A 15,107-nucleotide genomic window follows, 5' to 3' on the forward strand; every position below is an offset into this window, starting at 1 on the left:
TAAAAACAATGTAAAATTAAATTAGCTTATTACCTTATATATGAAAGTGCTTTGAGCTATTATAGTATCCTATCATTATTTAGTCACAGTGTATGTCTGCGACTCGCATTGACGCTCAACTTGACCCGCTAAACTAAATTGAAGAGCTCAGCGCGGCTGGTCAGTGCATTCGGTGAAAGAAAAACCAGTTGCATGTTGCATGAAGAAATTGAGAAAGAGTGCAGGCCAGGATTGCGCTGGCTGGTGCTGATCTGTGCAGATCTTCGTGGCTGGTGGCAGTCAGTATAGCGCTGCTGTTGCTGCCGTCCAGTTGTGTTTGCCTTAGCGATAAAAACCAAAGTTGACAAAATGCGACACATGCTCATGGGTTTGCGTGTCCTGCTTGGCTTGGCGCTAAGCCTAAGTTTAGTTGACAGCTTTGACATGGTAAACAATCAAAATTAAATAAACAAATATATAAGCAGCATTTTAAATGGTGTTGCATACTTTGCAGCGCGCATTAAAATTATGCGCAGACGGCAACACAACTTGCGTGTCACGCATGGGCGCCACCATACCCATGCGCATCTATGAGTGCCTGCGTGGGTCCAGCATGCTGCGCTGCACCAAGTTGTATGTGCTGCAGAAGCTGGACGAGCGCAAGCAGTCGCCGCAGTCGGGCAACTTGACCAAGGACTTTATGGATCAGTTCTTTGGCGAGGAGACGCAGCTGGGCAGTCTGATCTCGGTGAAGTATCAGCAAATGTCCGAGAAGGAGTTGAACAAGCGGCTGGTGCAAAACTTTCAACGTTTCTTCAAGCATCGCGACATCAAGCTACACTTTCTGCCTGGCATGCTGGTCAAGATTGTGCCCAGCAAGGAGAACAAACTGAAGTTTACGCTCAAAAAGGGCAAGTGCTAAGCTGATTATAAGAAAATATATTTTAATTGCTTTACTTACACAGCACACAAGCCACGTATGGGTCGCGCACGCCGACGTGAGGCTGAGGACATGCAGCTAAATCTCATGAATCTGCCTACGATGCCTGCGATGGGTGGCAGCAGCGCCAGCGTCGAAAATTATGAGCCAGAGGCAGAGGGCGACTCCAAGCAGCAGGGTCTTTTGGGTGGCGGCGGAGTGGGAGTTGCTGGTGGCGAAGGTGGCGGTGTCTTGCTCAACAAACGCAAGAAGAAGCAATCGTCCAAGACGACCATGTTGCAAGTGGCAGTGCCCATTTTGCTGCTGCCAGCCATACTCTTGGCCAGCATGTTGCCTTTTATTCTGCCCACGCTTAAGATGGCCACCATTTTGTCGCTCTTTATGAATAACGGTGCCTTCCTCGCCGCCATGTTGTACGCCTACGCCGCGACCTCCGGCTCGAGCGCTGCCAACCAGCCGCAGCACATCAGCTATGGCTATGCCGATGGCTTCCACTGACCCAATCTAGTTTAATGTTGCTCTGTACAATTCACTTGATTCTCTAATAAAGACTGTCTTCAAAAGCAATTCTATCTAGCGAGCAGGCACTGTAGTTACTCATACATAATTCAAAATTAGGAATTTTTAACTAACATATATTAATATTACGTTTCAGCATATATCAAAGAATTATATTTTTGTTTAATTACTGTCATTGGTTTAAAGGTCAAGCGACGGGGATTCCTTCTCCAATGCTCAAAAGCAAGTTATTTGTTTATAATTTTATTCCATTCTATATCAATCAAGCGGCTTATAAAGTATATATGTATATTCGTGCGTGTGCCAGAACTAGTTTTATATATATGCTTATATATACTTCGGTTGACTTCTGTGCCAGGTCCAGATTATAAACAGCACGTCACCTTGGCTCAGCTGTTCACTTTGTTTTCGTTAACAATTGCACAACACAAAACAAAGCCTTGAATTATTGTTGCAAAATTGGCATATTTATTCATAAAATTTTCCAGCCACGCCATTTTTCCCGTTTCTATAACACGAAAGGCAATCAATAATGTATTATGAATTTTTAAATTTTTTTTGTAATTTTTTTTTGTTTTCTATAGTTTTTGTGGTTGTATTTACTTAGGCATATAATAACTAACACAATTTACAGTGAATTAAATTTCGGTGCTTATAGTTAGAACTTATAGAATAGACTTAAGCCTAGAAACCTCTAGCGTCGTTATACATAGGTTTAGCATTGAACGATATTTTGTATGCAAATCAAGTAGAGTTTTCAATCTTCACAATTTAGCTGCATTGTACAATTTGTGTGTGCGTGTTTTTTTCTATTAATTTGTAGTATTTTTTTGTTTTTTGGAATCGAAGCCATTAGTTGTATTTCTTATGTGTGTAAGCCTCCTTCCTGCGCTTCTTGTATTGCGTTAAATTTGTATTTCTATTTGTTTTTGTTTGATTTGTGACAGACACCATTTTTTTGAGTTTTCGTTTTGGAAAATAGAAACAATTAATGTAATTAAATACTGCAGTCCCAAATGTCAGGGCAGAAAGAGGCTCACTTCTTTAGTTAATGTTTAAGCTTAAGGTTTAGTAACGTACTTAATCGAGAAAATATCTAATCCCTTTTGCAAACAGCTTCAGCATTCACAATTGTCGCAAGCTTGCGATCCTCCTCAGTAATATCCTTATCATCCCAACCCCAAACATTCTCCTCCTTCTCGTGATCTAAGTGCATGACCAGCTCGCTGGTGGGCTCGCTGTTGTTATTATTGGCATCCAACAGCGAGGCAATGTGAGAGCCATCACCCGTGCGCCGTACTCTCTTGTAGACCATCTCCTGGGACACACTCTTCAGATCGTAGGCTTGTCCTGCAGCGAATGCAAAGTTAATTGTTGTTTCAGTTAATCATAAGTGAGTTTGCTTACCAATTTTGGCCATCAAGTCAATGAAAGCAGTGGTCCAGTTGTGCTTGTAGTCACCCAGCTCAGCTGCTTTGTAGTCCCAGGGGAAGACATGATGATAGTTGTGCCAGCCCTCGCCGAAAGCAATGGTGGAGATGAGCTTGGTGTTCACCGAGCTAATGTGAACATCGTAGGGCTTCATGCCGTAGAAGTGAGCGGCACTGTTCACCAGCCAGGTGCCGTGCAGTGACAGAGCATAGCGCAGCATGGAGCAGGTGAAGAAGCAGACGCGCAGCGAAGTGCCCATCAGGAAGTAGGGGAACATCATGGGCAGCACAAAGCAGCAGATGGGCATCACCACAAAGAAGTATCTGCGCGTAAGAGAGTCAAGCAATTTAGCCTACAATTCAAATGAGTAATCCAGAGTGAACTTACTTCTTCTGGAACATGACAACGGGATCCTGTTCGATGTCTGTCATATCGATTTGTTTGCCCTTGCTACGCACATCGGGATGCTTTTTGCAGAGCAGCCAGCCCATGTGGGCGAAGAAGAAGCCGCGACGCGAGTTGTGAGGATCGGCGTGTGTGTCCGTGAACTTGTGATGCACGCGATGATCACGCGTCCACTCCCAGATGCTGTTCTGGAAGGCCAGCGACTGGCAAAGCATCAAGAATATGCGCAGTGGCAGCTTCGCTTTGTATGCCTTATGCGACCAGAGACGATGCACGCCCGCCGTAATGCCCAAGCCGCCCAAGAATGTGGTGGCGTAAACTGCAAAGCAATAGCAATGAAAATCCAAGACTGGATTGCAATTTGTGCAGTGTTTACTTACCTGGAATAATTTCAAGGTAGGCATTCTCAGCGAATATCAAGTATAGACCATAGAGTGCACTTGAATGCAGTATGATGAAGAGCAGTATATTGTGCCACACAATTTCCGTTTTGAAGGGCTCCAGTGTTGCTTTTGTCTTGGTAGCTTCAGCTGCGACCGCAACTGGTTTGGGTGCGGTCTTTGCTGGAGCTGGCGGCGTGGCCTTTACTGGCGGCGCAGCTGTTGCCGTAGCTGGCATCTTGTTGTTGTTGGCATCGGCTATGGAAGTCTCTGCCAAAATAAAGGTGCTGCCAATAATATTAGGTGCCATCTGCAAAGAGATCCAAGCATGCATATTAAGCACTCAACTCAACACTCTGTTTACTGTTTACGGCATAGCAATGCATAGTATATCAGCTAAGCTTCCTTATTAATGGCCTGTCAATTATGTGATGCTTTGAGATGCAAATAATGCCTGAACTGTGCTAATTTCGTATGCGCTGCATGTTCCACAGCTTTCTTCATAGAAGGCAACGGCATCCCCCACCAACAGGTGCTGCCGCAGCTGCAAAGCTAATTATGGCGCAGCTTGAGGCTTGAGGCGACCGAGTGGCTCATTACCAGTGACCTTCGCTAGTTTCGTGGCGTCAAGTTGAGCTACTTCAAAAGCTACGCAAAATATAGTTATAGATATATAGAGAGATACAAAGACTGCTAACCGGAAATCAATATAAAGACAACAAAGAGCCCAGCAAGCAGCCAAATGAGCTAACAAAGCACATGGGCAAAAATTCTGTAGAAACCACTTGAGGGCAATCAATAATGTTTTTGCATATACAAATTTTTGTACTACACTTAAACATTTTATATCATTTTATTTTGGCATAATTTTACGATACGCATAATTTGTTCAACAACATTTTTATTTTTATTTAAAATCAACAGCAGAATATACAATGCTTGTTGTTTTTATTGCTGTGCTAGGTGCAAGCTTAAATTGTATAAAATTAAGAGCTGCTTTAATTAAAATACGTCCGTGAACAGAAGCAAACAAAAGTTCACAAGTGCATTGTCTTACATTGCGCATACGCCCCGCTGTACTTAGCACAATCACACCACCGAAGCGTGCATAAACTATGCCAGCACACGTCGGTTGCATGTGAGTTTTGTTGTTTTCTTTTGTTTTTTGCCTATCATTTAAATCGATTACTCAGCTTACATTGCAGATGCAGCTGCAGCCAAAAATTGTTTAGTCAAATCGCAAACAAATCTCAAACAAGGCAAACACTTGTATGATCGTGACTCTGTAGCTGTAATTGCAACTGCAATTGCTGTGCGAATTATGTTGCTGCTGCTGCTGCTGCTGCTGATGCTGCTGCGGGCTTAACTTGTTCTAGCAACAAATACATGTATGCTTGGCCGCTTGAGAATCAGCGACTGGCTGTCTGTCGCTCGCAGCTTCTAAAGAACCAACAACCGGTTGACCTCATAACATATGCAAGCCCCATCAGTGTTTATTGATATAAACAATTCGGTTCTTATTGGCTGGCTGCTGAAACCTCGTGCTTGGCTTTCAAGTCAATAACTTTGGCTTAGTTCAATGTCAAGCCAATCGTATGTGAATTACAGCGGATAGGCCAATGTTATTTTTGGTAGCCCTTGACTTTGAATATAAATAATGCGCGTTGTACTACTTTATATTTTGGGTACTTAGAAGTCGTATTAGAATTTTACTAAGAAAAAACAAAACAACTCATATACATATCACCTCCAACTTTGACTTTCGCTGCTTTCGTTGCTTAAACTAAACGCATGCACATTAATTAGCAAAATCTTTTATGCATGAACGGAGCTTGCATGTGATATAATTTGTTTTGGCCGGCATGCGTATGAGCAGCAGCAGCAGCTAGTATAAGCCCTTGAGCTATAAGTTCTGTTCACAATCCTCGTTCTTGGCACGAGCAGCCGAAACACGTTTTGAAGCCAAAGCCAATCAGCGTACTTTGTTCGAAGTTTGATGAGGCATAGAGTGCGTCCATCCTTACCGGATTATTAGCATAGTTAAATAATCAAACAATTTATTCAAAAAATACAGCTTTTGTTTAAGAATCAACGCGAACGTTTCAAGTTTCGACTCTTTTCTGGTTAAGTGGGCAACGGGTTTAAGATTTTTCAATCTGTTGAAATTTGATTGCGAATTCTGCAACTAAATGATAATTTTTTGATCAGTGTAGCACACACGTCATTGTTGTTGGCAACACAATTGCTATAATAAATCTAACACCAATACAATCAGAATGTGTAGATTTGATTCTGTAAGCCACCAGAGCGCGCCGTCCATTGATCGATGCGCTGAGCGCACGCAATCGGAGGCAACGCCTGTCGCATAACAAAAATCAAAAATCGGAACGTGACTTTAGCTATTGCTCACTGTTCTATATGCATATGGCTAGCTGTGTGACTTTGCCCAGTTCGCATTATGCGTGGTGGCATCCATATTCATAGCACCTGGGGCTGGCCCCACCACAAATAAAAAAGCGCAAGGAATCGACTCAAAGAACTCGAATCGCACGCATATTCATATTTAGTTGACTGACTGTGTTGTCAACCCGAATCGAGTTGTCGTCATATAGACAAGCGCTCTGCTTACTAATCTGCATATTGAGATATATATATATAGTATCTATACGTAGTTGGGGGGGAGCTTTTTAAGGCTAGCATAATTTGATTATTTGTGGTACGTGTTGCGACACAGGTTCGAGTTCTTTTCAATAATCACCGCGCCATAGTTTTTGATCTTTGCTCTCTGATTTCCTATATGTAGATGAATCATAACTAACTAAGCAGACTAACAGCTTAGCAGTGACAGTTCATTATAATTTTTATGTACCTATAGCTTATTCAGATTTATTGTTTTTTTATTTTTAGAGTGTATTTGTTTCGAATTTTGTTATTTACTTTAGTTGTGAAATGCTTTATCGTTATTTATTATTTATTTCTGACGTACACGGACAGTCACTTAAGACTTCCGCAAGTATAGGTAATACCTATTGGGTATATATCTAAGTATTCAAAAGATATATTGCTTTGCCTTGTGGCATAGGTTAAGCTCTAAAAAAAATTTACTGCATTGCAGTTTTAGCTATAATATAAGCTGTTTACAGTTTTAACTATAGCACACTCACCTTTTCGAATTAGATAGCTTTAAACTATTGTTCAACACCAAAGAGTAAGCGTTATGCTCGAGTTCAAAAGTTCTTTCGTTTACTACTGACACAATAAATTCAACTCGTCACTTGTCACTGATTTATACACGCAAAAGTTCGTATCGCATATCCCTAGCAGGATGCTACGATGTTAATCCAAAACGTATCTATAGCTATAGCTATACATACGACACATCCACGTATCGCGAAGAATGCACGGCGTATGGACGTACGGAACGAGTTGCAGAGCTTTTTAAGCGGCGGATACTACAAATTATTCGCAAAAGCCGATGAGCGACGAGCTACAAAGCTGAGAGCTCGGCTTTGGATTTTTATTTTATTTTGTTTTTTGTTTGCCGCACTGTATCTCCAAAAATTTTCAAGACGATTTATTTAGTTGCTAGCTCTCCGCTCTGGCAATTGGCTCATTGGCAATTCTTCAGCTGCTGCTGCGGCGGCGGCGAGTCGTCGTCGACGGGGTCAACATGGTACGAATCAGCGGGTATCGGTGGTTGGGCGGATCAGCGGCTTGGGGTCTAGAGCGACGCTCGCACAACGCGTGGCTGGCTATGCCAATATTGGCCAATAAATTAAGCTAATAGCTGGCGATAACAAGAGCAAAAGTTAATTAAATGTAACCGACTGTGTATGCGTTTCTTTTGAGAAAACTGTCGTTACCGACATTAAGCCGAAATTAGTATGTTAGACATGCTCTCTCAGCGTCTATTTGCCCAACCTCACGTAGGCTCATGCAATGCTCTCGCATCAGCTCTCACAAGTTGCCTAACCACATTCAGAGCAGCGCGACTCTATGTGCGCTTCTTATCTGCCGTGACTTTACCTTACTCAACAGGGTCGATCGGTAATTTTCAGTTTTGGGGGTTTTTTTCGCTTTCGTGTTTTTCTTTATTTTTTTTTGGTTACGCTTGAGCATGCCGCAGGTCAGGCAGTTCAAGCAATCGGTCAAGTTGAGCGCGTTGCTTATTTTTAATATTTTCAGTTTCAAGTTTTAGCAGATTCTTAATTACCTTACCTTAAACACTTGCGCATTTCTAGCGGCCAAGGCAGGCAAGCGACAAGCTATTAGCCCTGTTTGTAATCTTCACAGCTTAATATTGATATTTGGTTGCGGTTACAGTTCTATAATACCAGCTCAAGACCAAACTTAATTGCTGTTTAATCCGCGTCAATATTTGGCTTGGCCAAAGTGACAAAAGCCACAACGAAAATTGTCTTAGTTCTCTCTTGTTAGCTGGGCTAGTGGAGCACTTTGTTGTAGTACTTCTTGTGGTGTATTATTTTAAGTTTAATTTTCTTTGTGCGCTTTGTTGTTGTCGCTTTTGTTTATTGTTATTTCGCGGCACGCATGCAAAGTTGGAATGAGCTGTTTCTAATATTGGGTTTAGTGCTGGATACTAAAATTATTTACTAAGCGCCTAGGTGTCAAAAGTCTAAAGGTTTGACCATTTTGCAACAGCAGTCGAAGGTCAGCATGTGGCGGGGCAACAACATGACAGTGGTAACTTATATGAGCGACACTCCTAACGTCGTAAAAAATTAATAAGCTGTTTGCTATGTACATAAGCAAAACTATAGATCAACGTTTACCGTTCTCAAGTGGGGGCGTGACTACGGACTGCATTAAACATAAGTATGGTCTATGTATTTACTAGTTCGCACATGCGCCAATTTAATGGTCTAATCAACATTATGACTGCATTAATCTTTGGCACGTGCTCAGCTAAACAAACATACATATATATTAGGTAATAGGCCTATCTAATAGGATTAGCTTGCAGTTTAAATTAATGCATCAAACAGGTTTTATTATAAAAGCTACTAATAAATTTTGTATGAAAAATATTACTATAATAAACTCTACGTGATCTAAATATATTTGCAAATAGCTGGGGGTGGATGAAAAAAGATAAAGCATTTTATGAATGAAATAAATACTCTATAAGCATTTTTAATACAAAAATTTTATGCTTTTTACCACTGTGCAGGCATGCATACTAATTTCTTGAACTGTGTAACCCCACACATAAAATTCGTAGCCTTCCTTAATAATTTAAAACTTACATTTGCATGTTTCTCAACTGCAATTGTATTTCTCCGTCTGTTTGTACATACATATGAAGTTGAGTAGCTGTTTGGCCGCAGTTAGTTAACGGCTAATAGCAGTTTAGATGCCAAAACATCTTAATGACTTGCAACATTGATGACACAAAGCGACAGACAAGCAGCTAACAAAACAACCGACAGTACAAAGTAAGCAAACTATCTACAAGATGCACACAGAATTGTTGGGTTGAGTAAACAATAAAACCAAGGCGAAACCAAGAACTTAGCAAGTTCTTGAACAATGTCAATTACCCATTGAATTAATCACATAGCAACTACATAGCTGAGAAATCACATATGAAGTCATAAGACAAATTTTATTTCTTCATATAAATATCAGATAAAGCTGGCGTGGATTATTAAATACCGCTTACATAAACTTTGATATGTGTAATGTATACTTATTATTGAGGTTGAATTTGTTCGAGCAGTTAATTGAAATGCGTTAAATGAGATATGACAAAGGCTGCTTTCAAGTCTAAGTTACGTTCAAGCCTAATTAAGCCTGGCTAAGTGACTGGAAACGCAGCAGCAGCAGCTTCAGGTGTGCAATGATCGCTTTAACCAAATATTTATGTAAATTCCAACGAGCTGTGAAATCTAGACGCTGCCACAGGAAGAACACAATGCCACACGTCTGTCAATATGCATCAAAAATGTGCCAAGAAAATGAAAAACAAACACTACAAGCTACAATGTCTAGAATCCCATGCAAAAACAATACGAAGGTTTTAGCACTATCATATAAAACGTTAGTTCTGTAGTACATCGAGTTATTAATTGTATTTTTTTTTTACATGTCATTGGCTCTCAAGAAGCCAAGGCGCTTGACAGCCGCATTTCGAGTACAAAAGAAATCCATTAGAGCTCAAGCCAAGGCAATCGCAATGTTGTGCTATAAGCAATAGAAAGTCGTTTTTGCTTCAAGATTCTGACATTTGCAGTTTGCTCATTTGAGTTTTTCCCTCGAATTTTAGCACATAAATAGAATTGGCAAAAATTATCATGCCTGCGTATTCATTATTAAGCCATAAACAGTAAGTGGAGTAACTGCCCACGCGTTTTTGAAAATACTATCACGTTTTATTTTGGTTTTCATATTGTTAAGCTTGCTATTTCGGTTGCTAGCACCGTTTCCGCGTTCTTTGCGCCTGCGCAGCGTCTCCAAGCCATGTGATGGGGTGCTGGCTTGGAAGTTGTCAACAGCAACTTTACTATTTTCATTAACAACTCGATCATGATCAGCATCGATAAAAACCAAAGCCGACTAACTGCTTAGAATTCAACAGCCATGCGCCGACAAGCCACAAAAACCTGCTTCGTGTTTTAAATAATTTTTTTTTTTTCATTTTGGAGAGCCTGCGCCTGTGTCTAATTTGAAATTTTTATTTTGGTTCTATTATTAAATTTTTGGTTTATGTTGTGAGTTAATATATACAAGTGTTTATTTAAAGATAGACATAAATTACAACGATCGTTTAGAACCAGTTACCAACGGAACGAATTGTCAAGAATTTTCATTTTGCAAAAATTTTACTTTTAAAGAATTTCTTAAAGAGTAGCCATGTGACCATTTTATTCGATTGCGCGTATACTTAGAAATTCTTTGGGGAAACAAGTTTTATTGTTCTCTTCTTTTATAAAGAATACATTTAAATAAACCAATGCCACAGGGTTGAAAAGATTCTTTACTTTTGATTAATCATAAATTTAAAACTTGAGTTATATCATTTGGCCAGTAAGAACAAGATTTGAAACCTGTTTATAGCATATCTTCAATATTATTACAGGGCCCAGACATTGGACATACCAATACTTAAATATACTTCCGCCCTTTGGCTTCCGTAGTAAGTATAACTGTAATCAATTAAAATCGAAAAAAAAAACAATTAATATATGTAAATGGATACAAACCCATAGAAAAAGGCCAAAGTCGCGCAAAATCGAAGTTCACCTCGCTGCGTCATGCGCTCGCTGCCGCGAAGAAGAAGCCAAACAACAAAGAGCTAGAGTTAGAGCTACATATGTGTAGAAGCAGTATCATCAAATCGATTCGGCTCTTGACTCAGCTGTTGGCTGATTAAACATCAGGAAATATAAAATGCTAAGCAGCCAAATTGTAACAGAGACCAACAAAACTAGTTCCCAGGCCAAAGGCAAGCGGCTTTGATAAGCGGCCACACTCCAACACTACAAACGTGTTCGCATTTGACCGTTGCAGTAAACAAAGACGGTAAAAGCAATAAAAAATAAACACACACATACAATATAATAAAAATAACAACAATAACAAAAAAGAGAGACAAGCCGATAGCCATTGTAATTAATTCGCAACTGTCCGTTGCGTTTTCGACTTCGTATTCGCAATTTGCTGTTATTTATGACATTTGCATTGACATTGACTTTGACCGAAAAATCAGAATTGAAGCCATTGCGGCGTATACTTGATTTTGTGCTCTTGAGAGCCAGCATGAGCCTGTACAGCTCTTTGCTGCACATTTTCTTGCAAAACTTATTATGCACCAAGCATGCAATATGTAGACTGTAGTTGATTATTTTACGCACGCCTTGAGTGCCCTGCCAATGACCTTAGTGAAATTCACAATTCGTCAGCTGACCAAGAACTTAACCACACATGAATATCAAAGTTTAAATTTACAATTTCAATACTCATACAGACGGAAATTTACAATGCAGACGAACCATGAAGCAAACCGCAAACCACCCACTGTGAACTGCTACAGTCATTGGGTCAAGTTCAAAGCCACGAAGAGCAACAGCAGCAGCAACAGAGTTAGAAAATTTTGCTCAAGACTAGATCAAAAAACGACATTGACCGTCTTATCATGGCATTAGCTAAAAGCTTAGTTTCAAAGACGATTATACAGTTAAACAAAAATAAACTAGATGTATATATAAACCGTAAACAAGATACAATTTTGCAGTTTTTTGCGTAAGATAGGGTCAAACTAGTGCCAAAGCTAATGCTTATGCTAATAACAACAATGCGGCTGCGCCGTCGTGACATCGTTTACTGTATTTAATTTTTCTGTATTTCCTGGTTGGTCAGTTTCGTAGACATTATGAAGATATTATTTGTGGCATATCAATGACTACGAGTCTACAATCATTGACCTTAATATCTGCTATCATTAGATTTGGTTTAATGTTTAAATCATTTGCAATTCATAAGTATCGATACTACTAATGTTCTTATCGATGCTGGCTGTTAACTCAGTAAAATAAATTAGAGCACATTTACAACAACACAATTGCATGAATTCAAATTAAAAGTAACGGTCCGTCAGCAATGTTGCCAAATGCGCAAAAAACACACAATGTCGAAATATTACAACATTCTTTATGCGCAATTTCATGTTAGAAAGTACGGGCACACTGTTTGGCTTATCGCAGAATTGTTGACAAATATATAATCGGGCTTTGTTTTGTAAAAAACCTATTTTGAGTAATTCAATTGTGTTTCTTGTGCATCGGGGATTTTAAAATATGCATGTGCGCAAAATAAATGCTCATTGGACAGAAAAGAAATGACAGTGCGCGGCATTGAAGCCATTAAATTATATATGCCGAAAGCAAAAGACGATGCAGCATCTGCCATAAAGATAGACGTACGCGAGGAGACGGGGCAAACAATTGAAGCTGTTGATGAGAATAGTAGTAGCAGCAACAACATGACCTCAGTGGAACGTTACAAGCAAGAGTGGACGCAATTGTTGGCCACTCTGGATGAGAATCCCAATGCAGACTCATTGCGCTTGGCCGCTTTCAATGGCCAGCTGAAAATGTCAAAGTTTCGCAGCTTGCACTGGGCGCTGCTGCTGCGTGTGCTTAACTCGGACTATCGCAGCTGGCATACACAGCGTCTACAGCAGCGCAGCAGGTTAGTTAAAAAAAAAAATAGTAGTAGTAACTTATAGCTTATACTAAACGGATCATTGCTTTGCAGATACGAAAAGTTTCGCGTGGATTATGTGCGTAATCCGCATGAATTGTCGGTGCCTGTGGATGACAATCCACTGTCCCAGTCCACGCAGAGCGTCTGGAATCAGTATTTTAGTGATCAGGAATTGTTTGCCGTTATACGTCAGGATGTGGTGCGCACTTTTCCCGGTGTCGACTTCTTTCGCAAGGCTTTAATACAGAACGCCATGACCAATATATTGTTCTACTATGCGCGTGAGCATCCGTATATGTGCTATCGTCAAGGCATGCATGAGATCTTGGCGCCCATTATCTTTGTGCTCTACAGCGATCATCAGTCGTTGCTGCACTTTAGCGAAATTGACAAGGATGACATTAACGAAACGTTGCTGAATGTACTCGATCCAGCACAACTGGAAGCTGACACTTAGTAAATAACTATGCATACGCAGCTATGGATTAACATATACTTACAATTTATATTTTACTTGCAGTTCTATATTCTCACGTCTTATGGCTTCTGTGGAGTGCTATTATCGCGTTACAAATCTGGTGCCCACTGCCGAAGGGCAAATAGAAAAGAAAACGCCAAGCGATGTAAGCTTGTAACAGTTGTAAAATCAATAACAAACCCCATAACCTTATCGCTATGCTTGCAGTTGCCCGCTGCTGACACTGAGCCACAAACGGAGGTTGAGGTTATCAGTCAGTTGAATTTCATACGTGATAAAATTCTGGCCAAGCAGGATCAGCACCTGCATCATTATCTGCTCAAAATGGAAATACCATTGCATATATTTGGCATGTAAGTAGCTTACATATCTGTAAATTTAGATTTACTGTAAATGTTTTACTACTTACAGACGCTGGCTCCGCTTGCTTTTTGGCCGTGAGTTTACGCTGCTTGATCTGCTAATGCTGTGGGATGCCATTTTCGCTGACAGCGATCATTTTCATCTGCCCAACTACATACTGGTGGCGATGCTGGTGCATATACGCGATAAGTGTGAGTAATGCCTGAAAAAAAGTACATAAAATAATGCATATATTTTGACTTTAGTGCTTTTAAGTGATTATACGACATCGCTTACATATCTCATGCGCTATCCCAGCAATGTGGATGTCAACTTGGTGCTACGACATGCTCTACACATGATGAATCCCAAAGATTTTGAGTATCCTACAAGTGCTTTTAACTATGTATCACAATCGAATGCCTTAATCTCACCGCCAACCACTACTGAATCAAGACCCGCAGCCAAACAACGCGTGCGCACTAATTCTGACTCATCGACCAGCACTGGCAGTAGTCAGATTGATCGTCATATTAGCTATATGCAAGCTAGAAATGCAGCGCAGGCATCAGCGCTGGCCAAGCTGCAAGATACCAATCGCGTGGCCATGGATGGCTACCTGGAAGATGTGAGCACTATCTAGATAACGATAAATTTATATCTTTTACATTACTAAAACTCCTTCCAGAGCCCCGAGTTGTTGCGCTTGGAGCTAAAGAATGCTCAGACTGTCCTTAAAATAGCGCGCACAAAGCTTATGAGATACTTGGCAAATGTGCGCCAGCATATGGGCAAGCAGCAGTCCAATGAAGACTTGAATCGCACCTTGGATAACATTGAGGAGCTGTGCAGTTTCTTGGATCACAAATTTGTATTTCCCATGCACTCACGCTCCGCACCTATTGATCAAGCACTGGAGGCTAACGAGCGCAAACAATCAAATAGTGCCAAGACACCGGTGCCAGCCGACCCGCCAAATACTGAACCAACGCCAGTTACAACTGCATCATCCTTAGCCAGTGGCTATGAGATGCCAGAAAATGCTTTCATGCATAGCTCAACGCGTCGTCTGCTGGGCGATCGTTGGGAAATTGAATTGTCAACAATTACTAGCGACGAGAAGCCGCAAACCCTGGTGCTGCAAAATGGTCTGCCTGCGGCAGAGCCGCAACAACGACCACACTAATTGCATGGACTGAATTAAGCTAACTTATGCTGTGGAATCATTTGTACAGAGATATGTGAACATATATAATAATTTAATACAAATACGATTTTATGTTGTTATATTCAACAGATAAATGTATGCATATATTGAATTGTCGATATTCTTATAAAGTAAAGAAAAAATAGTAATGCTGATTTTCATTTTATACATAACACATATGCTTCTGTTTGGTAAGGAATT

At 40.5% G+C, this 15,107-nt stretch overlaps 3 protein-coding genes across 4 annotated transcripts; 2 read left to right on the forward strand and 1 right to left on the reverse strand.

Annotated features, from left to right (window-relative positions):
* Positions 1-541: 541 nt before the first annotated feature.
* Positions 542-1,417, forward strand: LOC108601394 (CG15888). The gene is made up of 2 exons (XM_017989294.1): positions 542-890; positions 945-1,417. Exons 1-2 carry the CDS (start codon positions 542-544, stop codon positions 1,415-1,417), a joined length of 822 nt encoding a protein of 273 aa, XP_017844783.1.
* An 854-nt stretch (positions 1,418-2,271) lies between these two features.
* Positions 2,272-7,055, reverse strand: LOC108603337 (acyl-CoA Delta(11) desaturase). The gene is made up of 5 exons (XM_017992062.1): positions 6,819-7,055; positions 3,655-3,964; positions 3,257-3,593; positions 2,846-3,192; positions 2,272-2,788 (listed from the first exon to the last, which is right to left on the reverse strand). The coding sequence occupies exons 2-5, from the start codon at positions 3,962-3,964 to the stop codon at positions 2,535-2,537; spliced, it is 1,248 nt and encodes a 415-aa protein (XP_017847551.1). The 5' UTR covers positions 6,819-7,055; the 3' UTR covers positions 2,272-2,534.
* Positions 7,056-12,263: 5,208 nt separating this feature from the next.
* On the forward strand, positions 12,264-14,968 carry LOC108603335 (TBC1 domain family member 5). 2 transcript variants are annotated; one of them, XM_017992060.1, is made up of 7 exons: positions 12,350-12,864; positions 12,931-13,335; positions 13,400-13,502; positions 13,565-13,710; positions 13,769-13,911; positions 13,966-14,327; positions 14,388-14,968. In XM_017992060.1, the coding sequence occupies exons 1-7, from the start codon at positions 12,512-12,514 to the stop codon at positions 14,883-14,885; spliced, it is 2,010 nt and encodes a 669-aa protein (XP_017847549.1). In that variant the 5' UTR covers positions 12,350-12,511; the 3' UTR covers positions 14,886-14,968. The 2 variants fall into 2 exon arrangements, with proteins under 2 accessions (XP_017847550.1, XP_017847549.1); XM_017992061.1 differs by lacking the exon at positions 14,388-14,968 and having other exon boundaries at positions 12,264-12,864; positions 13,769-13,909; positions 13,966-14,071.
* The last annotated feature ends 139 nt before the right edge of the window (positions 14,969-15,107 follow it).

The sequence above is a fragment of the Drosophila busckii genome, chromosome 3R (assembly GCF_011750605.1).
Source record: "Drosophila busckii strain San Diego stock center, stock number 13000-0081.31 chromosome 3R, ASM1175060v1, whole genome shotgun sequence".
In the NCBI taxonomy this organism is placed as follows: Eukaryota; Metazoa; Arthropoda; class Insecta; order Diptera; family Drosophilidae; genus Drosophila; species Drosophila busckii.

What these genes read in the sequence shown, in the direction of transcription:
- LOC108601394 (XM_017989294.1), top strand. Translation starts at nt 542, where the DNA reads ATGGGCGCCACCATACCCATGCGCATCTATGAGTGCCTGCGTGGGTCC. An exon ending in GAAGTTTACGCTCAAAAAGG is followed by an intron (nt 891 to 944) that starts GCAAGTGCTAAG and finishes TTACTTACACAG; the next exon opens with CACACAAGCCACGTATGGGT.
- LOC108603337 (XM_017992062.1), bottom strand. Translation starts at nt 3,964, where the DNA reads ATGGCACCTAATATTATTGGCAGCACCTTTATTTTGGCAGAGACTTCC. An exon ending in CTACCTTGAAATTATTCCAG is followed by an intron (nt 3,594 to 3,654) that starts GTAAGTAAACAC and finishes ATTGCTTTGCAG; the next exon opens with TTTACGCCACCACATTCTTG. An exon ending in TGACTTGATGGCCAAAATTG is followed by an intron (nt 2,789 to 2,845) that starts GTAAGCAAACTC and finishes CATTCGCTGCAG; the next exon opens with GACAAGCCTACGATCTGAAG.
- LOC108603335 (XM_017992060.1), top strand. Translation starts at nt 12,512, where the DNA reads ATGACAGTGCGCGGCATTGAAGCCATTAAATTATATATGCCGAAAGCA. An exon ending in GGTGCATATACGCGATAAGT is followed by an intron (nt 13,912 to 13,965) that starts GTGAGTAATGCC and finishes TTTTGACTTTAG; the next exon opens with TGCTTTTAAGTGATTATACG. An exon ending in TGGATGGCTACCTGGAAGAT is followed by an intron (nt 14,328 to 14,387) that starts GTGAGCACTATC and finishes AACTCCTTCCAG; the next exon opens with AGCCCCGAGTTGTTGCGCTT.